Source organism: Stenella coeruleoalba, assembly GCF_951394435.1.
Source record: "Stenella coeruleoalba genome assembly, chromosome: 16".
In the NCBI taxonomy this organism is placed as follows: Eukaryota; Metazoa; Chordata; class Mammalia; order Artiodactyla; family Delphinidae; genus Stenella; species Stenella coeruleoalba.
Genome location: NC_137162.1, coordinates 12,929,195 through 12,948,242, shown reverse-complemented (window position 1 = coordinate 12,948,242; position 19,048 = coordinate 12,929,195). Strand labels below are relative to the sequence as shown.

At 36.2% G+C, this 19,048-nt stretch overlaps 1 protein-coding gene across 1 annotated transcript in view; it reads right to left on the bottom strand.

Annotated features, from left to right (window-relative positions):
* RAB11FIP2 (RAB11 family interacting protein 2) overlaps window positions 1-18,750 on the bottom strand; it is a gene marked incomplete at its 5' end in the record, with an annotated part of 41,284 nt that extends 22,534 nt beyond the window's left edge. The window contains 3 exons of the mRNA XM_079899177.1: window positions 11,323-11,791; window positions 12,503-12,945; window positions 18,398-18,750. Of these exons, the coding sequence (XP_079755303.1) occupies window positions 11,323-11,791; window positions 12,503-12,945; window positions 18,398-18,750 (1,265 nt within the window). The remainder of the gene's footprint in view (window positions 1-11,322; window positions 11,792-12,502; window positions 12,946-18,397) is intronic.
* Between the last annotated feature and the right edge of the window lie 298 nt (window positions 18,751-19,048).

The following is a 19,048-nucleotide window of genomic DNA, read 5'->3' as shown; positions in this document are numbered from 1 at the left end:
TAGTACTGTATTTAGATATTCTATTACTATATTTATACTTTCATGTAACACTGAAAAATCCTCAGGTAGAAGTAGTTAAATATACCTTCTGAATCAAATATTAAATTATGTTTGGTATGATTTCCATTTTAAATTTATTTGGGGCATTTAATTTCTTTTAAAGTGAAAAAATCTACATGAAACAATATTGTACACCTCACGTAAACAAAATACGTGATTAACCTGAATACCCCCATTCCCACACCAGGCTCCATAACAAAGAGGTTGTTATACTTAATGCAGAGCTGCTGCAGGGCACTCACTAATTGGCTCCTGGTAGCCTAAAGTAACAAACATACTTCCTCAGGAACCTACCAGGCAGGGAACAACAGACAAAGACTATAGTTCCAACTAGAAAAGCAATGGTAAAATTACTAAGTAGTTAGCAGACAACTAATGATATAATAGTACACAGTCACAATTTATAAAACATTCCTTCCAAACACATCTCATAATTTTTAAAATAAGCTTTCTCGCTATTTACTAAAACAATTGTCTATCTACTCATTCCCCAACGTAAAAAATCATGTTCAACGGTCAGGAACAAAAGTTCAAAGGCCTCTTCCTTGAAGAAGCATTTCCTAATTTCTAGCAAGCTGTTCCTCTCCCTTCCCGCAGCAAATGCTATGTTCAACACAGTTCACTCTGCCTGGATTACAGGTCACTGCTTACACATCCCTCTCCCTAGTTTATGAGGCTACTAGTAACCTATGCATCTTATCTTCAACCCATCCAACCCCTAGCCCTAGTAGACTTTTACAGACATGTTTGTGAAAATAATTTTAAAAATTGGCAATTTGAATTAAGTTTTATCCTGGACAAGGTGATCCATGTAATTGCTATTTAAGTGGTATTAGCACTTTTGTCAAAAGATATGTAAGCTTAAAATAAATATATAAAATACATAAAACATTTTTACTTGATGTATAATATATTCAAAATAGTTACATAACACTGTAGTTTAATATTTATATTAATTCTTACACATTTACATTATAATTATTATCTGTCATATAATAATACTGAATTATATTTAACACATCAAATAATCAGGTAACACTACCACCATATATTAAATATATAGAAACAGCACCCATATTTTAAAAATTAAAGCTTTACTGCTATGAAAAAAGGTAACCACAGGTGATATGGTCACAGTAGTCCAAAAGGAAATGTTCTAAATATAGAAGCAGGAGGCCTGGAAAAGTGGTATACAGAAGTAAGGGAAAAGTATAAAAGAAAGAAGTTATTCTCTTAGTGAGAAGCTAACAAAAGGGGGCAAGGTTTGGTAAAACCAAAAGCCACTGGAGAGAAATACATGGAGTAATTACAGTGTTAAGGTGAACACATTTTAAATGCATTAAGTCCACAAGCAGTTACAGAACACATTCTTGTGTTCAAAGAAGCCAAAATATTTTCCAGCTTTCAAAAACAAATTCTCAAGAACTGTTATTATGTTGATACTAACTTGCTTGTCTCGAATAACTCAAAACACATAATTCCTATTCTCTAAAAACAAAATTCTAAAATAAACAAGACAGCACCTCATTAAAAACACAAAAAACCGTAGCCCTCTCCATCAAGACTGAAATGCCAAGTTTGATTCAAGACTACAGACCTGACATTGCTGTAATACAGTTTTTACAGTACTGTGATTCATCAAATTGAAGACACCGATTGAAGACACATCCTTGGAATAATCCTCCTTGTTTTTTCTCCTTTACTAGTCCCCCACCATCCCTCCCCTCCACACACACACACACAAGCAGAATGGTTAAATCCCATCTATATTAGCCCAGAAATGTATCTCAGAGAGGTTCCCTTCTTCTCCATCCTTACTGTCAAGTGACCTCCATCAACTCTCACCTCAACAATCACGGTAACTTCCCAACTTGTTCTCTTGCCCCAAAGCCTCCTCCCTGTTCCCACTCCTGGCCCCAGCAGACCCCCCCACCATGCTACAGAGTTATCTAAGATATTACTCTGATCATATCACAACCCAACTGAAAAGTCTTTCAAAGTACCCCAACGCCTATACAATGTCCAGTCCTGAGCATGGAATTCAGACCTAATATTTACATGACTGCTTTTATGAGCTCTAAGAGCAGGATTTATATCTTAATAACCTCTGCTGTCCTTGTCTATAGCAAGTATTGCTCTATCTTATTAAAGTACTGCTGTTCATCCAAAAATAATAAAAATGAAAATATCATTTGATTATCAGATCTGAAATTCGGAAAAAGTCATACTGATGGCCTGGAGCAGCCACACGTCGGAAGCAATGGAATGAATCAGACCTGCAGGGCTTTCTTTCTTCATATTCTTAATCTTCAGAGTATAACATGTTTATAATAAAGGTTTGCTGACTGGGAGTTTTCTGAACCAGAACTCGATTCATACTCCAACAATTTCAAATTTACACTGGAAATGATTAGACCAAGTACCTGAAATTGGGACTCTCGAGTCTCAGACTTAAAGGTACCATAAGATCATGACTTGAGGGACCTTTGCATATTATGTAAAAAACAAACTGAGGAAGGACAGTCTTCTCTCTGCCCTAGATCCTGACAGTCTTAAACTGGACAAGGAAAGTAGACTGCCAATTTGGAATAGACAATTTTAGCCAAGAGGCCACAGGTAAAAAGTAAACGGAATAAAAGTCTAAACTTAGAATCACGTAATTTATGTCTCTCCAATATATTGCTCTTAAAATATACATGTTCATTAATGGCAATTAACGAAGATTATTAATCTACATGTAACAAGCTTCTCTGCTTGTTGATTTTGCAAATAATCCTCTCAAATTCTATCTTAAAGCAAAATATTTATATATGATTTACAAAAATTAGTACACTAAGGTCATTGGAATATAATCTTAATACTCTCCTATCAGAAACTGCAAGAAGACTTACATACTACATCTTGTATTTGATCATATCATAACAACCTGTTCTCTTTAACTATTGGACTCTCTATGTGTTATCCTGTGTCCAGTGCCTAAGAGCTCGTTAATTACCTAAACTATACCTCCATAGGTCTTGTTAATTACCCGTCTCCTGTCTCAGAGGACCTTGTTAATAACTTGTACAGTCTCTCTAAAGAGGTCCTAACAACACATTAAAATTAAAGATGCTTTTCTTTTAGCACCTGTCAAGTGCTGTAAATTGAGAAATTTTCACATCAGTTTATTAGCCTACAGTAGTTTTTGTGGATTTTTTTGGCTTGTTTTCTTCTCTCACAGATTCTCTGTGTATCTCAATCTCTCAGCTCAAAATAATAATAATGATAATAACTTAGCAAAGTCTTTTTGTTAGAGCTTTTATTGTTTTCAATTTTGAAGTCTATAAATATCAATTTGCATTAGCAAGTTAGCAAAAGGATGGCATGGTTGGTGCCTGCAAATTAACCCATGGGGAGATGTACCAATTAATGAAAGCTATTATAATGAGTATTAGGATGACAAAGGGTAAAAAAGTTTCAAGTAGTACCTGGGGAGTTAAGCATAAAAGTTCGAGTTAGTGTTAAGGGAACTAATCACATCGCATATTTCATGCTCCTAGTCATTGTTTCATTAGACACATTCTATAAATCCCTGGGCACTAATGGATTAACGGCTCCAAAATTCATGTCAAGTTTTTATTTTCTGTCTCATAAATGAAGCTACAAATTTTCAGCTGTGTAAAAGATTTATAGGCTGCTATGAATAACAGGGAGATTATCTTTAATATTAGACAAATAAGGATAAAAAATAAATATTGCTATTAAAGTAAACCTTATGCAGGATAAGGTTTACTAAGCCAAAGACTGAGCTTTAAACTTATACAGGAAAAAAAAAAATGTCCATAAGGAGCATTATAAAAATGAAGGTTTTAAAACTATGAATATAGGTCTTTTCTTTAGGATCATCTGTTTACTATAACTTTTTAAAATAAAAATGTAAGTCTACAGTGAAGTCTTTTTATGGACATATTATACAACTTCATAATAATGGTTACATGCTTAAAAGCCTATGGTGATTTTTGATTTGAGAAAATTAGAGACACATTTAAATATACATTCTAGATAACTAACTTTTTTGCAGCTTTTAAGAAAGGTATGGTACAATCATCACCGGAATTGATTAAAGAAAGCAGGGACGGAGGAAGGGAAAAGAGAAGTAGGTTAACCTGATCCGGAAAGGAAAAGGCATACTATCATGCAAAATTATAAAATGTTAGTGATAAATATGAGATCGCCATCTCAGACACTATTTATGTACTGCCCTAAAAAATACCTCTTTGGCCTAAGTTCAGAGCAAAGAAGTAGACAGGTTCTTCCACAGCAATTACTGCAAAAGGAAATATATGCATACATGCTCTAATAAAATCAATGATACTAGGCATGTTATTATACAACATACCATTAAGTTCTGTAGCGCAACTAAGAGTTTGCTACATGGTATATTCACAACTACAACAAGGCAGAAAATAATGAAGGGAAAGTGTGTTCTTTGTGCAGGTCATAAATAGAAGGATGTTCCCAAAACAAAATTCTCTGGTAAAAATATCTCCCGTAAGGTCTTGCTCTCTGATGAGCTACCTCTAACATCAAACAACATTAGCTCATCCTACAGAGTATGCTTATATTACTGACTATATTTTTTTAAATTTCAGAATAAGACATACACCACAAATTTTCTCCTTATATTAATGAACTCTCTTAATTAACCAGGAGGTATCTTCAGTCCTAAACTGGAACCTCAGAAGAATATACCTCACAAATGTAGTCTCTTCAATTTATTATAGGTAGCATACAAACACAAGCATATTTTTTAAATGTTGTTCATCACTACTGATGCCTTGGTGTTACCTGAATCCTGAAAAACAACCCATCCACAGATGCCATAAATATTTAACAGTCAGACATTTCTGCCTGGTCTTCAACGCCTAAGTAAATTTAGATGTTTCTTAGCCATTCAACCAAATTCATACTCTTCTCCACACCCCCGTTTTAGTCAAGCCGATCTCCTCACTGATCCCTTTACTTAGTTAGGGCCCTGTAGACAAAGCTAATATGACTAAACTGTCCATTCAACTATGACTTTACCAGCACGACTCCTGATTCCTATTCATAAATAAGTACTTACTGAACTTTTATGAAATAGATGATATAATTTAGATCAACAATTTTTAAGCCTGAGAATCAGCAGGAAGTTTTTTTTCTTTAAATGCTGACTTTTATTTCAGGGCCCACTCACTGAAGATTCTAGCACTGATGACATGCAGTGATCTAGGTGCTGCAGGCACCCACAAAAGAAGATTCAGCACAACTGTTCAGCAGTTGATACAGGTTAGTGGGGACAACTAAAACTGAGACACAATGAACATCGTACAGCAATTATGTTCTATATCAGCAGAATTCCACAGAAGGGAACACTATGTTATCAATCAAAATAGGATTAAAGAGTTTTCAACATCAAGGATAGCTAGGCTTAGGACACTCAGAGATGAGTGAAGAGTGCATTCCACAGCTGAGCCAAGGAATAGAGTTGGCCAGGCTTATAGGGACCGCAGGGTAGAGAGGTGCAGTAAGGAAATGAACTCACCTGGCACAGAAAGGTGAGGAATTGTAAAAGAAAAGTTGGGTAGTTAAGAAAAGCCTAAAATACAATAATCCTTGAAAATTAGGAACAAGAGTTTGGATTTGGTGTTGCACACCAGTGGTTCTGAAAGGTTTTTGAATTAGGCTTTCTTAAAAAGAACAAGAGGCACTATGGCCCCTGTGCCGTAAATGATAAATAATAATGATGCTACGTGCTATAATAAATAAATGCAAAAATCACAGTAACAATATTCTGAAAATTTATCATTCAAGACAAGGTTCAACAGTTATTCTTGTTTATCAGGTGGCCTTCCAAATGCATTCAGGGACCCAGGTTGTCCCTATCTTATGGCTCTGCCCTTCTTAAAGACCCCCATCCAGCTAGTACAGGGTTCAGCAAACTATCTCTGTAAAAGGTCAAATAATAAATATTTTTGGCTTTGTAGGTCATACAGTCTCTGTCATAACTACTCAACTCTACCATTATAGCACAAAAGCAGTCATAAACAAATGGGCGAACTGCACTCCAAGAAAACCTTACTTGCGAAAACAAGCAGCAAGCCAGATTTGGCAACCTTCAGCCTAGGGTATGGAGGAAGACAGGCAATATGGGGGACTGTATAGGAGGTTTTCATGGGACTAGACCTGAAACTGGTATACAGTCATCCCTCGGTATCTGTGGGGTATTGGTTCTAGGATCCCAGGAGATTACTCAACTCTCTGGACGCTCAAGTCTCTTATATAAAATGCCATAGTATTTGCATGTAACCTACACACATCCTTCCCATATACTTTAAGTCACCTCTAGATTACTAACAACACCCAATACAATGTAAGTGCTATGTGAATACTGTAAATACAATGTAAATGCTATGTAAGTAGCTGCCAGCATGCAGCAAATTCAAGTTTTACTTTTTGGAACTTTCTAGAATTTTTTCCCCCAAATATTTTCGACCCGAGATTGATTCCACGAATGTAGAACCTGGGTATATGGAGGGCCCACCGTACATCTCTTCCACTAAGTCTTCAATAAGCCAGAACTTGGTCACATGTCCCCACCTAAGTGAACGGTCTAGCTCCATCTCTGTAAAAAAAAGGGAAATCTGGTTTGGTGAACATACTCACCTATTTCCACTTTCCAGAGGGAAAATAACCCAGTATTAAAGAAGAACTGGTTGTGAACAAATTATTGAAAATGGTATAACAAACATTCAGGAATATTTGTTTTTGGAAAGTTAATTACTGCTGATGCAAAAAATCATTATTTTACAAATTGTAGGGTTAACCACATAACAAATTAGTTGATACTGATTCTGCTAAACTACCTGTGATTTGTAATTAAAAAGCAAGAGCAAGAGCAATTTTAAAATACAAACAACTCAATACCAATAGTAAATTAAGAAAACATTTTCCTGAAAATTATAATCCCAGCTACCCTTTCACATACACGTGTAGTTGGACTTTTACAGCATGCCAAGTGTTAGACAGTGTCCACACTTCTTAGAATTGGCATCCAGGACACACACAATACGGTACACTCACCACACCCAATTCAGTGTTCTCTGGGTCCACAGCTAAACCATGTTTCTTAACTGGCTGCACTCAGGTTGGGACATGACTGAGCGCTGCCCAATGGGACACACGTGGAAGTAATGGGTACCACTGCCAGGCCTGGCATATAAAGACGTCCCACATGTGATCCTCCACTCTCTCTCCCTGCTGCCTTGGAGGATGGGTGTTAAAGGGTGGCATCACAAGAAGGAAGGCGTCTGGTTCCTGAGCAACTGTGTTGAGCTGAGCAATAGCATGGAACAAAGCAGCCACTTCTTCCAGCCCCATCTCAGAGAATTCAATTGTGACAACAAGGAAAAATAAACTTTTACTGGAGCAAACCAATGAGATCTGAGGTTGTTTATTGCAGCTGATAACCTAACCTAATTAATACAGAGTTCTTAACAAACTCCAGAAATATGTTAATTAGGATATGAATATTAAATTTTGGTAGTCCCTTAAAACTCACTTAGATTTCTAATCATGTTTAGTTGTATATAAAAATGCACACACCTGCCTTTATGGATCTGTTGTTGGTGTTAGCAGGTGTCTCAGTGTTATTAGCCCACACTGAGCTGGAAGCAGGAGACTAAGGGAATGAGAGAATGAAAGTAGCATTTTAGGAAATCCATCTGCTATACCGTGTTCATTTAATCAAAAAATGCTTTCCAATACCAGCTACTTCCCATCATGCTGGAGATGAAGGGTTGAAAGATGAATGAAATGCAGGCCCTGCCCTCATGTTGTTCATGGAGGTGAGAGGGAAAAAAAGTGGCTGGTCACATTAGTGAACAATGAGATGCCCACAGAAAGGAAGATTAGGTAAGAACATGCTGCAGCACAAGGAACAGATACCTCTTCCTACAAGAGTAAGAGAGGCTTCAAAGAAGTGGGGGTGGGTAAGAGGAAAGAGACTGAGAATTAGTAACTGCAGGGAAAGGTGTTTCAAAGAGCCCTGCTCTTTGTAGAAGTAACCCAACAAAAAGCCTAACTCATTTCCGCTCTCAGTTTTATGTAAGACTATGGGATCTATTCCAAGAACAGAACCAAAATGCAGTAATTTTTGTGATTACGAGGTGATTTCTTCAGGTGGACTTTACTTACAAAGAAATAAAAACTAACTTTCAAGAAAGCGTTCCTTAGTATTTAAAATTTTTTTGGCATAAAGAAAATTCTACGGTTGTAATCATACACATTATTCACCCAGAGGGTAATAATATGGTTCCTGTGTACCTGCAATCATAGCGGAGACAGCTCACTAAAGAACAAAATCCAGTTCCACAGCTACATATTTTACCCTTCACTTTGTTCAGCATTCTCAAATATATCAGTCGGGCTTCCCTGGTGGCACAGTGGTTGAGAGTCCACCTGCCGATGCAGGAGACATGGGTTCGTGCCCCGGTCCAGGCAGATCCCACATGCCATGGAGCCTATGGTGCTGAGCCTGTGCATCCGGAGCTTGTGCTCCGCAACGGGAGAGGACACATCAGTGAGAGGCCCGCGTACCGCAAAAAAAAAAAAAAAGAAAAAGAAAAAAAAAGAAAACATCAGTCACAAGTGTCCAAGAGAGGACTTCCCTGGTGGCGCAAGTGGTTAAGAATCCGCCTGCCAATGCAGGGGACACGAGTTCAAGCCCTGGTCTGGGAAGATCCCACATTCTGTGGAGCAACTAAGCCTGTGCACCACAACTACGGAGCCTGCACTCTAGAGCCCGTGAGCCACAACTACTAAGCCCACGTGCCACAACTACTGAAGCCCGCGTGCCTCCACGACAAGAGAAGCTACTGCAATGAGAAGCCCGCGCACCACAACAAAGAATAGCCCCCCTCGCCGCAACTAGAGAAAGCCCATGTGCAGCAACGAAGACCCAACACAGCCAAAAAAATAAATTAATGAAAATAAATTTTTAAAAAAAAGAGTCCAGGAGACTCTGTAAATGGATCTATTTAGCACTACAGAAAAAAATAATTCACAGCATGTGTCCTAGTGATGTGAGTCTATAGCTTCAAAGTGCATTTGGTTTAGATGTTAAGGTGAGAAATCTAAAATGTCCCATATAACTGAGGAATGATACTGGGAGGATAAATATGAATAGACCAAACTACCTCAGACTATATCCTTCCTAATTCCACTCGAGACAAAGTTGCTTTCCAAGAATTTGAACTGTACTCTCTTCCTAGATCTATTTATATTCAATCCTTCTTTTTTTATACTATTAATTAGACCTACCCCTTTATTGCAAATGTTTCACATTTATCACAAAGATGGTTTGTGACACAAAAAGGAAGAGTAACTTCTCAGGAATCTACAAATGTTTCTGTTCTTATAGCTGGCATCTCATGAATATGAAGAAGAGAAATTCTTAAAGTTAAAAAACCTATTGTTTTTCACACATTTGCAATCATTTTATATAAATATCACGAAACAGCTCTAATTTTGATACAGTATTAATATCGAAGTAACCCAAAACAAAGCCTGAATTTCACAAAATGCCACACTCACTTTTAAAACATTAATTTTTAAGTCCACGTAAATAAGCCCAAGTATAAGGCAATTAAAAATTTGAGGATACCTATTTTTCCATATGCTGCCATAATTTAAAAATTATTTTCCTATTGTTTCCCATTTTTCTTGCTTTTCTTTGACTCTAACATTATGTAAATTATCCAATCTCTAAGTTATCTCAGTTCTTTACAGTAATCCTCTTCAAAAAAAGTTCAGTTAAAGAGGGGAAAAAAGCAAATACATTTCTATTTACCTCTGTAGTTTAAGACTTAACCGCAATATGTGAAGTACACTATGTAAAATACCAAAATGAAATGCTTGAGAATAGCATGAAAAAACCATGGACTCTTCAATAAAATATTAATACCATATGATAAAAACGTATTTCTTTGGAGTACAGTCTATAAAGAAAACTGAACAATACTTTCTAAAGCCACAGCAAATACCCATTTATTGATAAAAGAAACACAAACTTTCCCTGGAAAACTCTAAATGCATGTTTTAGAAGATCAGAAGACAGGCAGGAGATCACAAGCCTAAAAGGGCAATTGTTAGTACTATTTTCTGTTTATAGTGGGACAACACAAAGCACTGTTCTTGAACAAAGTATGACATGGCAATGTAAACAGCAACCACCGTTTATGGGTTCCCTATTTGGGGCCTGGCTTTGTACCATGTACTTTATCATTTATCGTCTCCCAATCCTATCAAGTAGATATCATTTTCCTTATTTCAAAGATGGAGATGCTGAGGTTGAGAGAGGTCACAGAGCTACTGAGCCAGGTTTCCCACTGGGGTCTGAACACCATACGTCCTTGCCTTGGGAAAGAACGTCTATGTTACATGGCAAACAGCCTACCATGCTCTTCCATGATGACTGCTTAAGGTTCCAATAAATTCATCTTACTCTTTGCTTGAGGTTTCCTTAATCAGCTATTCCACCATTCACTTCTGCAAAATCTATCATTTTATTTAAACCATACAGTTCCAACCTGTACTAAGGAATTAGAAAAGTACTATTACATAACTGAGAACAGATTTTGAAAATCTAAACCTTATCATGATAGATTATTTCTATAACTGTAAGTCATCATTACAGATACTCTTTGATGTATTTATAGTACCCACAAGGTTCACTGAATTCCAATAAACATTCACAAATAAAAACTACTCTAAATAGCCATTTAATAAGGATAGTTAACACCTATTATGAAAACCATTAATACTGAAGCCAGCATTTCTTAAAGAATAGTCCATAGGCTGCTATTGGTCCATAACTAATCTCCGGAAAATAACATCTAGAAACACAACTTATCACCTAAATTTCTGGCTTGAATTAACTCCCACTGGTGATTCACTCCCACTACGTCTCATCAAAAGCTATGCTGTTTTCTCTGTAAGTTTCGGTGAGCTTCTGGCTAACATAAGTAGAAATAAACTACAGTGGGGATTAAGAATCTTTTATCCTTCTAAGATAAAAAGTTCAATTCCAAAGATGTATGCAACACTGCCCGGCTCCAAAATTAATTATAAAAATAAGATAAGAATTATTTTTCAAGTAAAATAAAAGGAATTTAAAAAGGATATTTGATACTTTCAAGTACAATATTTTCCAAAATAGCACAATTTCCCCCCGTTTAAGCTTACCTTGAAGATGGCATTATATTTGAAGCCCTGAATTTTGTTGTAAACGGATTAGTTGACTCATAATCAAAATAGTCCTGACGATTTTCACTAAATGCATTAGGTGATTTCAAGTCACAAGGGCTATCAGATCCCCCATTGTTAAGTCTATCAGATCTTCTGCTGTCTTTTTTTCCAGTCACTCTTTCAAACAGGCTAACTTTCTCCCTTTTTTCTCTTTTATTTTCTTTTCTTACTTCAGTTGATTTTGAAAATAAATTCATGCTGCTGTCCCACGATTCGTTGCTTTCTTCAAATGGATTTTTCTTCCTTGGCAGTGTTGCAAATTTTTGGGGTAATGAAGCAGTCACATTTGTAAATGGGTCATTTTGTCTTCCGAAAGACGATTCACCTTCACCCACACTGCTGTCAGGTTGGTTCATTTTAGAAGTATCAAAGCTTAATGTTCTTCTGTGTGGAGATCTGAGACTTCCTGCAAACAATTTTGTAGTTAGTACATAATCAGTGACACATTACATCACACTATTTGACATGTTCTGTGAGCATACTGCTGTTTTTAGAATGAGAGCAATTAGCTATTTAAAGATATTAACCTTTCAAAATAATCAAGGAAAACAACCTTAAAATGCTAAGGTACAGCGGTATGTAGGCTAATAACAATTAGTATCTTGCTAGACAATTAGTAATTTACTCAGCTCAGAAAGAAACAATCACATAAACAAATTATAATGTCAAAACTAAAGGTTCTGCTTGGCATCATAGTGCTATAAATGCTCAGACTTTTTTTCATCATTAGCATTAAATTTACTTTCTTACTTCTGAACATTAAAGGTTTCTTTTCTAGGAACTTTCTGATGAAACGGAATATTCATTTATGCTTCAGGCTTTTGAGACAGGAGAAACGGCAGTTAAGAAAAAGAAGCCAGGCCATGAAAAGAAACCAAGAATCATTTTTATTCTCTAATAATATAAATACAGTACTGAATGCAGACAAGCTCTGCCTTTAATATACTTACCAATTTTGAGTACAGTAGGTACTCAATAAATATTTGATGACTAAATTTAGAAAATACTAGCAAGAAACTCCAATTCTTATTCTCTAACTTTGAAGTCAAACTTTAAAAATTAAGAGGGTAGTTCAAACCACGGAGGATCAACAAGAAAGAATGCATGAGTCACTTACCACTTTCCGGAACTGCTCCAAAGGAACCTATCTGGTGTCCGAGAAGATGCGTTTGAGCAACAGTGCCAGCCTTCAGCTTCTCCGAGGATACGTGGGCCCCAGTTAAATCAGACATTGAATGCGCTGAAGAGAGTCGCTGAGGACCCAAAAGGAAAGGCTTTTTTGGTTTAGATTTCATCTGTATTTCACTACTTGAAAATTCAGTATTGGCATCAGGCATGTGAGAACTTGGAATGATTGCAGAAGATGTATCAGAAAATGTCCCATCATTTTTTCTACCTTTCATCTTATCTTTTAATTTTGCAAAAGGAGATCTTGTTTTGTCCTTCATTGATAAGTCAAACATACTTGCTGTCATATTGTTCCTCATAAATTGAATATTGACCTTTATCTCACCCCTGTTTTTGGCTCTTTTTCCTTGTTTGGATTCTAAACTAAACCACCTTAAAGAGAAGGAAAAACTGGGTTGTAACATGTAATGAAGAGAGGATTATTGAGCTCTGTTGTATACAAACAGCTTTTTAGGTAAAGTTACTCTACATCAAGGCAATCTAAGCACTAAACGAGAAATTGTCAGCCAGAGTGCTTCTGGTTTTATTCAATGCTTCATTTAAAAAACAGATAAGTCTCTGTCATGTGGCATATACAGAAGGAATCAGTCTTTTTTGAAAAGCTATTTAGACAACTTTTTCTTTCATGATTTGAAAATCACTCATCATCAAAAATTCTTACCAACCATACATAGCCTATTATGTTTCCATCTGGGGTAAGTGTTGCTAATGGCTGAAGAACATTTTTTAGCATTAAAAGACACTAAGATAGAGACCCTGAAATAATTCATCAATACAAACTATTTTTGAGCACCATAAAATGATAATGACTAATTTTTTAATAAAATAATAAACATTTAGCCTCTATCTCAAAATAGTTCCTCTGCAAAAGCTATTAAAAGAATTTTGTTAATATGGGAGACTACTCCATATAGTTTGCTAATCATGAAAATCGCATATGATATAATTTGCATTCATATAAAATGGGTCAAAGCCTCTTCCTGAATAAAATATGCAAATTAATAAAATGCAAGAAGTGACAAATAGTCATAAATCTTGTAAAGCGTTTTTGATGAAAAAAGAAAGCTTACGTGCGTCCTCTTAGAATCTATTTGTTTCATTAACTACTGGTACTGTGACAATACCAAATAAAACTTATTTTAACTGGAGCCATATCCTATGCTTTTAGTCACTTCAGTGAATTACACTGCCCATTTTTAAATGATGTGTAAGAAGCAAAGTTTATTTTGGTTTTGTTTACAGTATTTTTATCCATGAGAACCTCTCCAGCTGTTGGTGTCACAAATGGTCAGTCTACAGGGCAAACAGCCAAAAAAACTACAAACGCCAGCCTAGAAGACAGTTTCCACAATGTTTTCACATTACTTAACAATGAAGTATATTATCCGTCCTGTATATATCTGATATATCCCGTATATATCCGTATATTATCGGAGACAGGTCATCATTTAAATACAGCTCTGCAAGTGTTAAATTTTCTTAGCTACAAAAGGAACTCTGATCTAATTTTACAGGATATACCAGAAGAAGCTACATTTACTATCAATTGGAAGACTGGTTCAAAGGCCTTTCCAGGCAAAAGAAAACTGGCACATAATACATATACCAGCTACATCTTAGCAAGTAACATGCAAGAGAAATATTTTCTATTTAATTTGAAGCAATTCAATCAATTAAGATCTAGTTGCATCAAAACAAGCAACTTTTTAAAGAGAATATCTTATAATAGAAAGCATTAACATGAATATCTTATAATAGAAAGCATTAACCCTAAATAGAGAAAATCCCTTATCTGAGGCAAATGGTGAAATCTGAAAACTCAGAGACTAGAAATAAAAAATTACAGCAATAAATTCTGTGGAATAGAGAACCTTCAACAAAACAAAGTTGAGCACTCGAAAAGCCTGGAAATGAAGCAAGGTTATATATCCAATTATTAACTCACAGTTTGGGGAAACAGAGCATTTTCCATGGGGGAGAAATCCTTCCGATGGATGGCCCATGAGAAATGCTCTATTAACAACTCAGGTTATATAGAAAATAGGTGAATCCACTTTGCAAGAAATGCACCCCCCAACCCCACAAATCCCCAAACAAAATGAACCAAACAAAAACTCCAAGCATATAGGGTTTGCATGTGTATAACAAATCAAAGCAAATCTGAGGAAAAAATGAAGCAATAACCCAATAAATGTAAGGGAGTAAGGGTAATCGAAATTCATAAATTTTAGAAATGAGACCAAATAAATCATCTAGTCTAACATCCTTATTTCACATATGAGGAAACTGAGGCACAGAGAATAAGTAACTTCTCAATGTCAGATCGGAGTCAACAAGGAAAATAGCCAAAATTGATGAATAACAGCTGCATGAAAATAGTAGTTGTTTTGTATCTAATGAATCACATATGTCAATAAGGTTAAACGCATACCAGGTTGTACCTTACAGGACACTGTATTTAATCAGGAGACATGAGAGCCAACAAAGAAGGCAATGTAGGTTTTGTCCTGCTAGACTGTAAGCTCCTTGAAGGCAGTGTGCCTCGCACTAAATAAATGTTTACTGAATTTTCATTTCTAGAACTATATTCTTAAAACAGCCATGCTACAACCGTGTGTGTGTGTGTGTGTGTGTGTGTGTGTGTGTGTGTGTGTGTGTGTGTATGTGTATGTGTTGCACTGTTTTGTTCTTTGGTAAGGAAAGATAAAGACTTAGGTAAGCTTTAATGGATAAAGCAAGTCAGTGTTTGAATATAAACTGTAAAAACAGTATTTTCCTTCCTCCTCGTCAAAAAAAACCCTCCAAAAACCCAACTGCGAAGAACTTTAATATACCAACTGAAAATACAGGCATGACAAATAACTCTAGCTGCTTTGTTTTGAAAGTGATATAATAGGGAAGTCTTAATGAGACCTTCAAGAATCATTCCAGAGATAGCACTTGTTTTCCCAGGCTTCAAAAAGATAAAATGAAGACATAGCATTTGAGGCTTAGTGGATTAATGCTGATTTTTTTTTCACCTCTGGAGTGCTGGATTTAAACTGTATATGGCCTCTGTTCAATTTTTAGTGGGCACAGGTCCATGTTCAAAAACCACCACACATGTGGGAACTATTCCCAAGCAATTGGTACTGTGTGGTCAGAAATGGGACAAGATTGGCAGTAAGGGTGCCAGAGGCCAGGACGCAGGTGCACTGCAGAGCTGCACACAAAAGTCCTAAAATCTGCATGTGCTTGAGTCATACCTAACTCTGGGGACTCTGATAGTTACTACTTTTCATGAGCATTTAAAAAAAAAAAAATCAACATCACCCACTTCTGCTGTTAAAAAAAAAAATCAATCGGTATTACATAACAGCATGCACTATTTTACCATTCTATTATTAAATACTGTATTGTTTCCTTAAATCTCGTGCCAGAACCGACCCAGACACCCATTAAAGTGGGAGATACAGAAGTTCTCTTTCCATGCCCCACTCAAAGTGTTCTGGCTCAGGCCCCTCTTCCCCTCTCCTTGAAAGAAAAAAAAAGGCTTTTAATTTCAAGGTATAAAAATAAGTAAAATGATAGTTTTAGCCACCACACTTCTTGGCTTGTCATAACACAACTGGAAGACAAGCTGTAAATACTTGTCTTCAGTGTCAAGAGTAGAAACTGTCACACCCAGCAGTTCCATGGGACTTCTAAATCAGCTGGTAGCCTTCATCACTCATACCGGTTTTCTAAAAAGCACTTGGGAATATGCTGACAAGGCTCAACAATGTGCAGAATATTAAATATCTTTCTTGCAACACACCGGTGACTCAAGTCTGTCTCTTACTGGGCCATATGTACAGCTGTGCTGGAAAAGGAAGCTATTAACTCTATTAAAAAACTAGAAATATTACCAATAAAGAGATCTCATCAAATACGTGGTCCCCATTTACCCACAAAGAAAGAAAATGTTAGGGATTTAATAACATATGAAAATCACTTTGAATGCAATAACATCACAAGCGCTCTTGATAACATTTAAAAGCATTTTCCTTCCCAAAAGTTCTAATCCATTTCATATAGTAGCCAATAGAGAATTTCTGTAAGGAGACTACGATATTGGAGTATCGCTTACAGCCAACTTTATTGTAATTGTGATGCTGCCAAAGATAAGGAGTAAAACAAGAAGAAACTTTAAAAGCTTATTTCATCCTCAGAATCTCTGGGTTCACACAGTTGGGCCTACTTTCACTCGGAAAACTTATATTTCAGAGAAGGCCTGTAGTATATCATCCATTAACACTAAAAGTACGGAAAATGCAGCATGAAATTTGCAGATGCAATATACTTAAAAGTTTACATTCAAAACACTTCTAAATATTATTTAGTAAGGTCATCTAAAATTGGCAATTTGAAATAAATTATTTGGTGATTATCCATTTTTCAGTTTAAATTTGATGAAGAACTCCTCAGAAGTAACTGAATGCTACTTTGTAGGTATCAAACAGTGTTATTAAAATCATTGATATATATTCAACTTTACACTTTTCTTTAAACCCTTTTCTCTCCTTTTAAAATATTTTCATCTCTTCAGTTAAATATTTACCATTTTCCTCCAGCATTCCTAGTATTACTTATCTCTCTACCCTTTTATCCCACATATATTAAACCAAAGACCTGATTAAAAAATTTTTTTTCAATAAAAACTCCAATCAAGAGAATCTTGCAGGAAGATATGTACAGAAAGAACATGAGATGGCTGTTTTAAAATATAAGAAAATAACATGAACTTCAAGAAAGTTATTATAAAAGTTCTTCTTAAAAGCATAAATAAATTTCAGTTATAACTGAAACAGCAAAGCTATTTTTGGAATCTGAAGTCCTCATAAATTCAACCTATATTTTTCTCTCACTAATTACATCAACTTTAATGTTTTCTCAGACTAGAGAAATTATAAGTTTAAGCAAGGGGTGAGTATCTCTATCTCAGAAAACATACTATTTTCAATTTAAGACATATATCCTAGTTTTAACTTATATTATGGTTTTTTAAATTAGAATACATCTAACCTAAGTTTGTAAGTCATATTAAAAAGCCCATGTTTTTATTGAAGATGTCATTAAATCATTTCATCACAAGAATTTAATCACTGTCTCCAATCTGACTAGCATTTAATATGGTCTAAACACACTGGCTTTACAGAACTAACTTTGAAGTAATTGCATTCAAGGTTGAGGATATCTGTACATACTTTTAAAACTTTTCTTTTAATAGCTTTAGACTCCATGAAGATGTACTGACCCTTAAATCTGAGCTAAAATAAAAGTCAACTGTGTTTATAATGATGAAATAAAATACTGAGTCCTAAATTTGGTAATTTACCACTTAACAGCTTCAGAGTTCAATTAAAAAAAAAATATATATATATATAAGACGTCATATTGGCAGACTTAATTTTCTGATGTTCCATTTTCTGAAAAACTGTTCATGTTTAAAGATTGTAACAATTTACATATATGTTGTTTTAATTGGTCAACACTATGGTCCAGTCCTCTTATTAAGCAGTGAAACAATGTTTACTTAAAATTCTGCGCAAAATATTCAACTATTGAAGATGTTTACCTCAAACAAATGAGAGAGTAATGGATCATTAAAGACTCCACTTAAAAAATGTTTCTTCACAAGGGCTATTTTTACTTCAGATTCATGCAAATATGGTGTTTAAAACTGGGTCATATTTCAGTCCAAAAACCAATGCCCTAGATAGACAAATAATTTCCAAGAACAGGAAATCCATAAATGAGATAATAGTTAAACTCCCCCCAATTCAAAATAAATTACATAACTTACTCTGTTTTCCTTCTTTGTTTGTCCTCAAAGATGTCATTGAGATTGATGGCCACCTGCCCTAAAAACTTATCCAGACCCACCAGGGACCTGTGCATAACTATGAGGAAAAGGATGTATTTCTCTGGATTCCCCTGCATTAGCAAACCAGGCAGCTCAAAAGAGGCCTCTTCCTTCCAGACTGGCTCAAGGGTTTTCTCAGCTACAGACGTGGAGTACTTTTCCTTGCCCAGCTGAATTATAGTGTATGTGTCATTGGTGCCACTTTTGCCTTTTGGCTTAAGATCTTTGGCTTGGAGCACTGTGACCTGCACGTGGGTCGGAAACCACTTTTGGGCTTGCTCGGAAAGCATCATTCTGTCCTTTTTCTCTGCACCGAGTTCACCAGCGCAGGCAGGGCCCCTCCCGCAGGGAGAGCCTGATTCCTTAAATCACTGCATCCTAAGGACACTTAACGGAGACAGGCAAACTCACAGCTGCCCGACTTCCCTACGGCTGATGTCCAAACGGCTTGCTGGGGCAGCCTGGGGGCACAGCTGCTCTGGGGGTCCCCTTTCCTCTGGAGAAGCACAGGGGCCCACCATCACCTGGCCGCGCAGTCCAGGCCTCCGCGCGGAGGCCCGCGCCTCGCGTCCGCACCTCCACGCTCCGCCG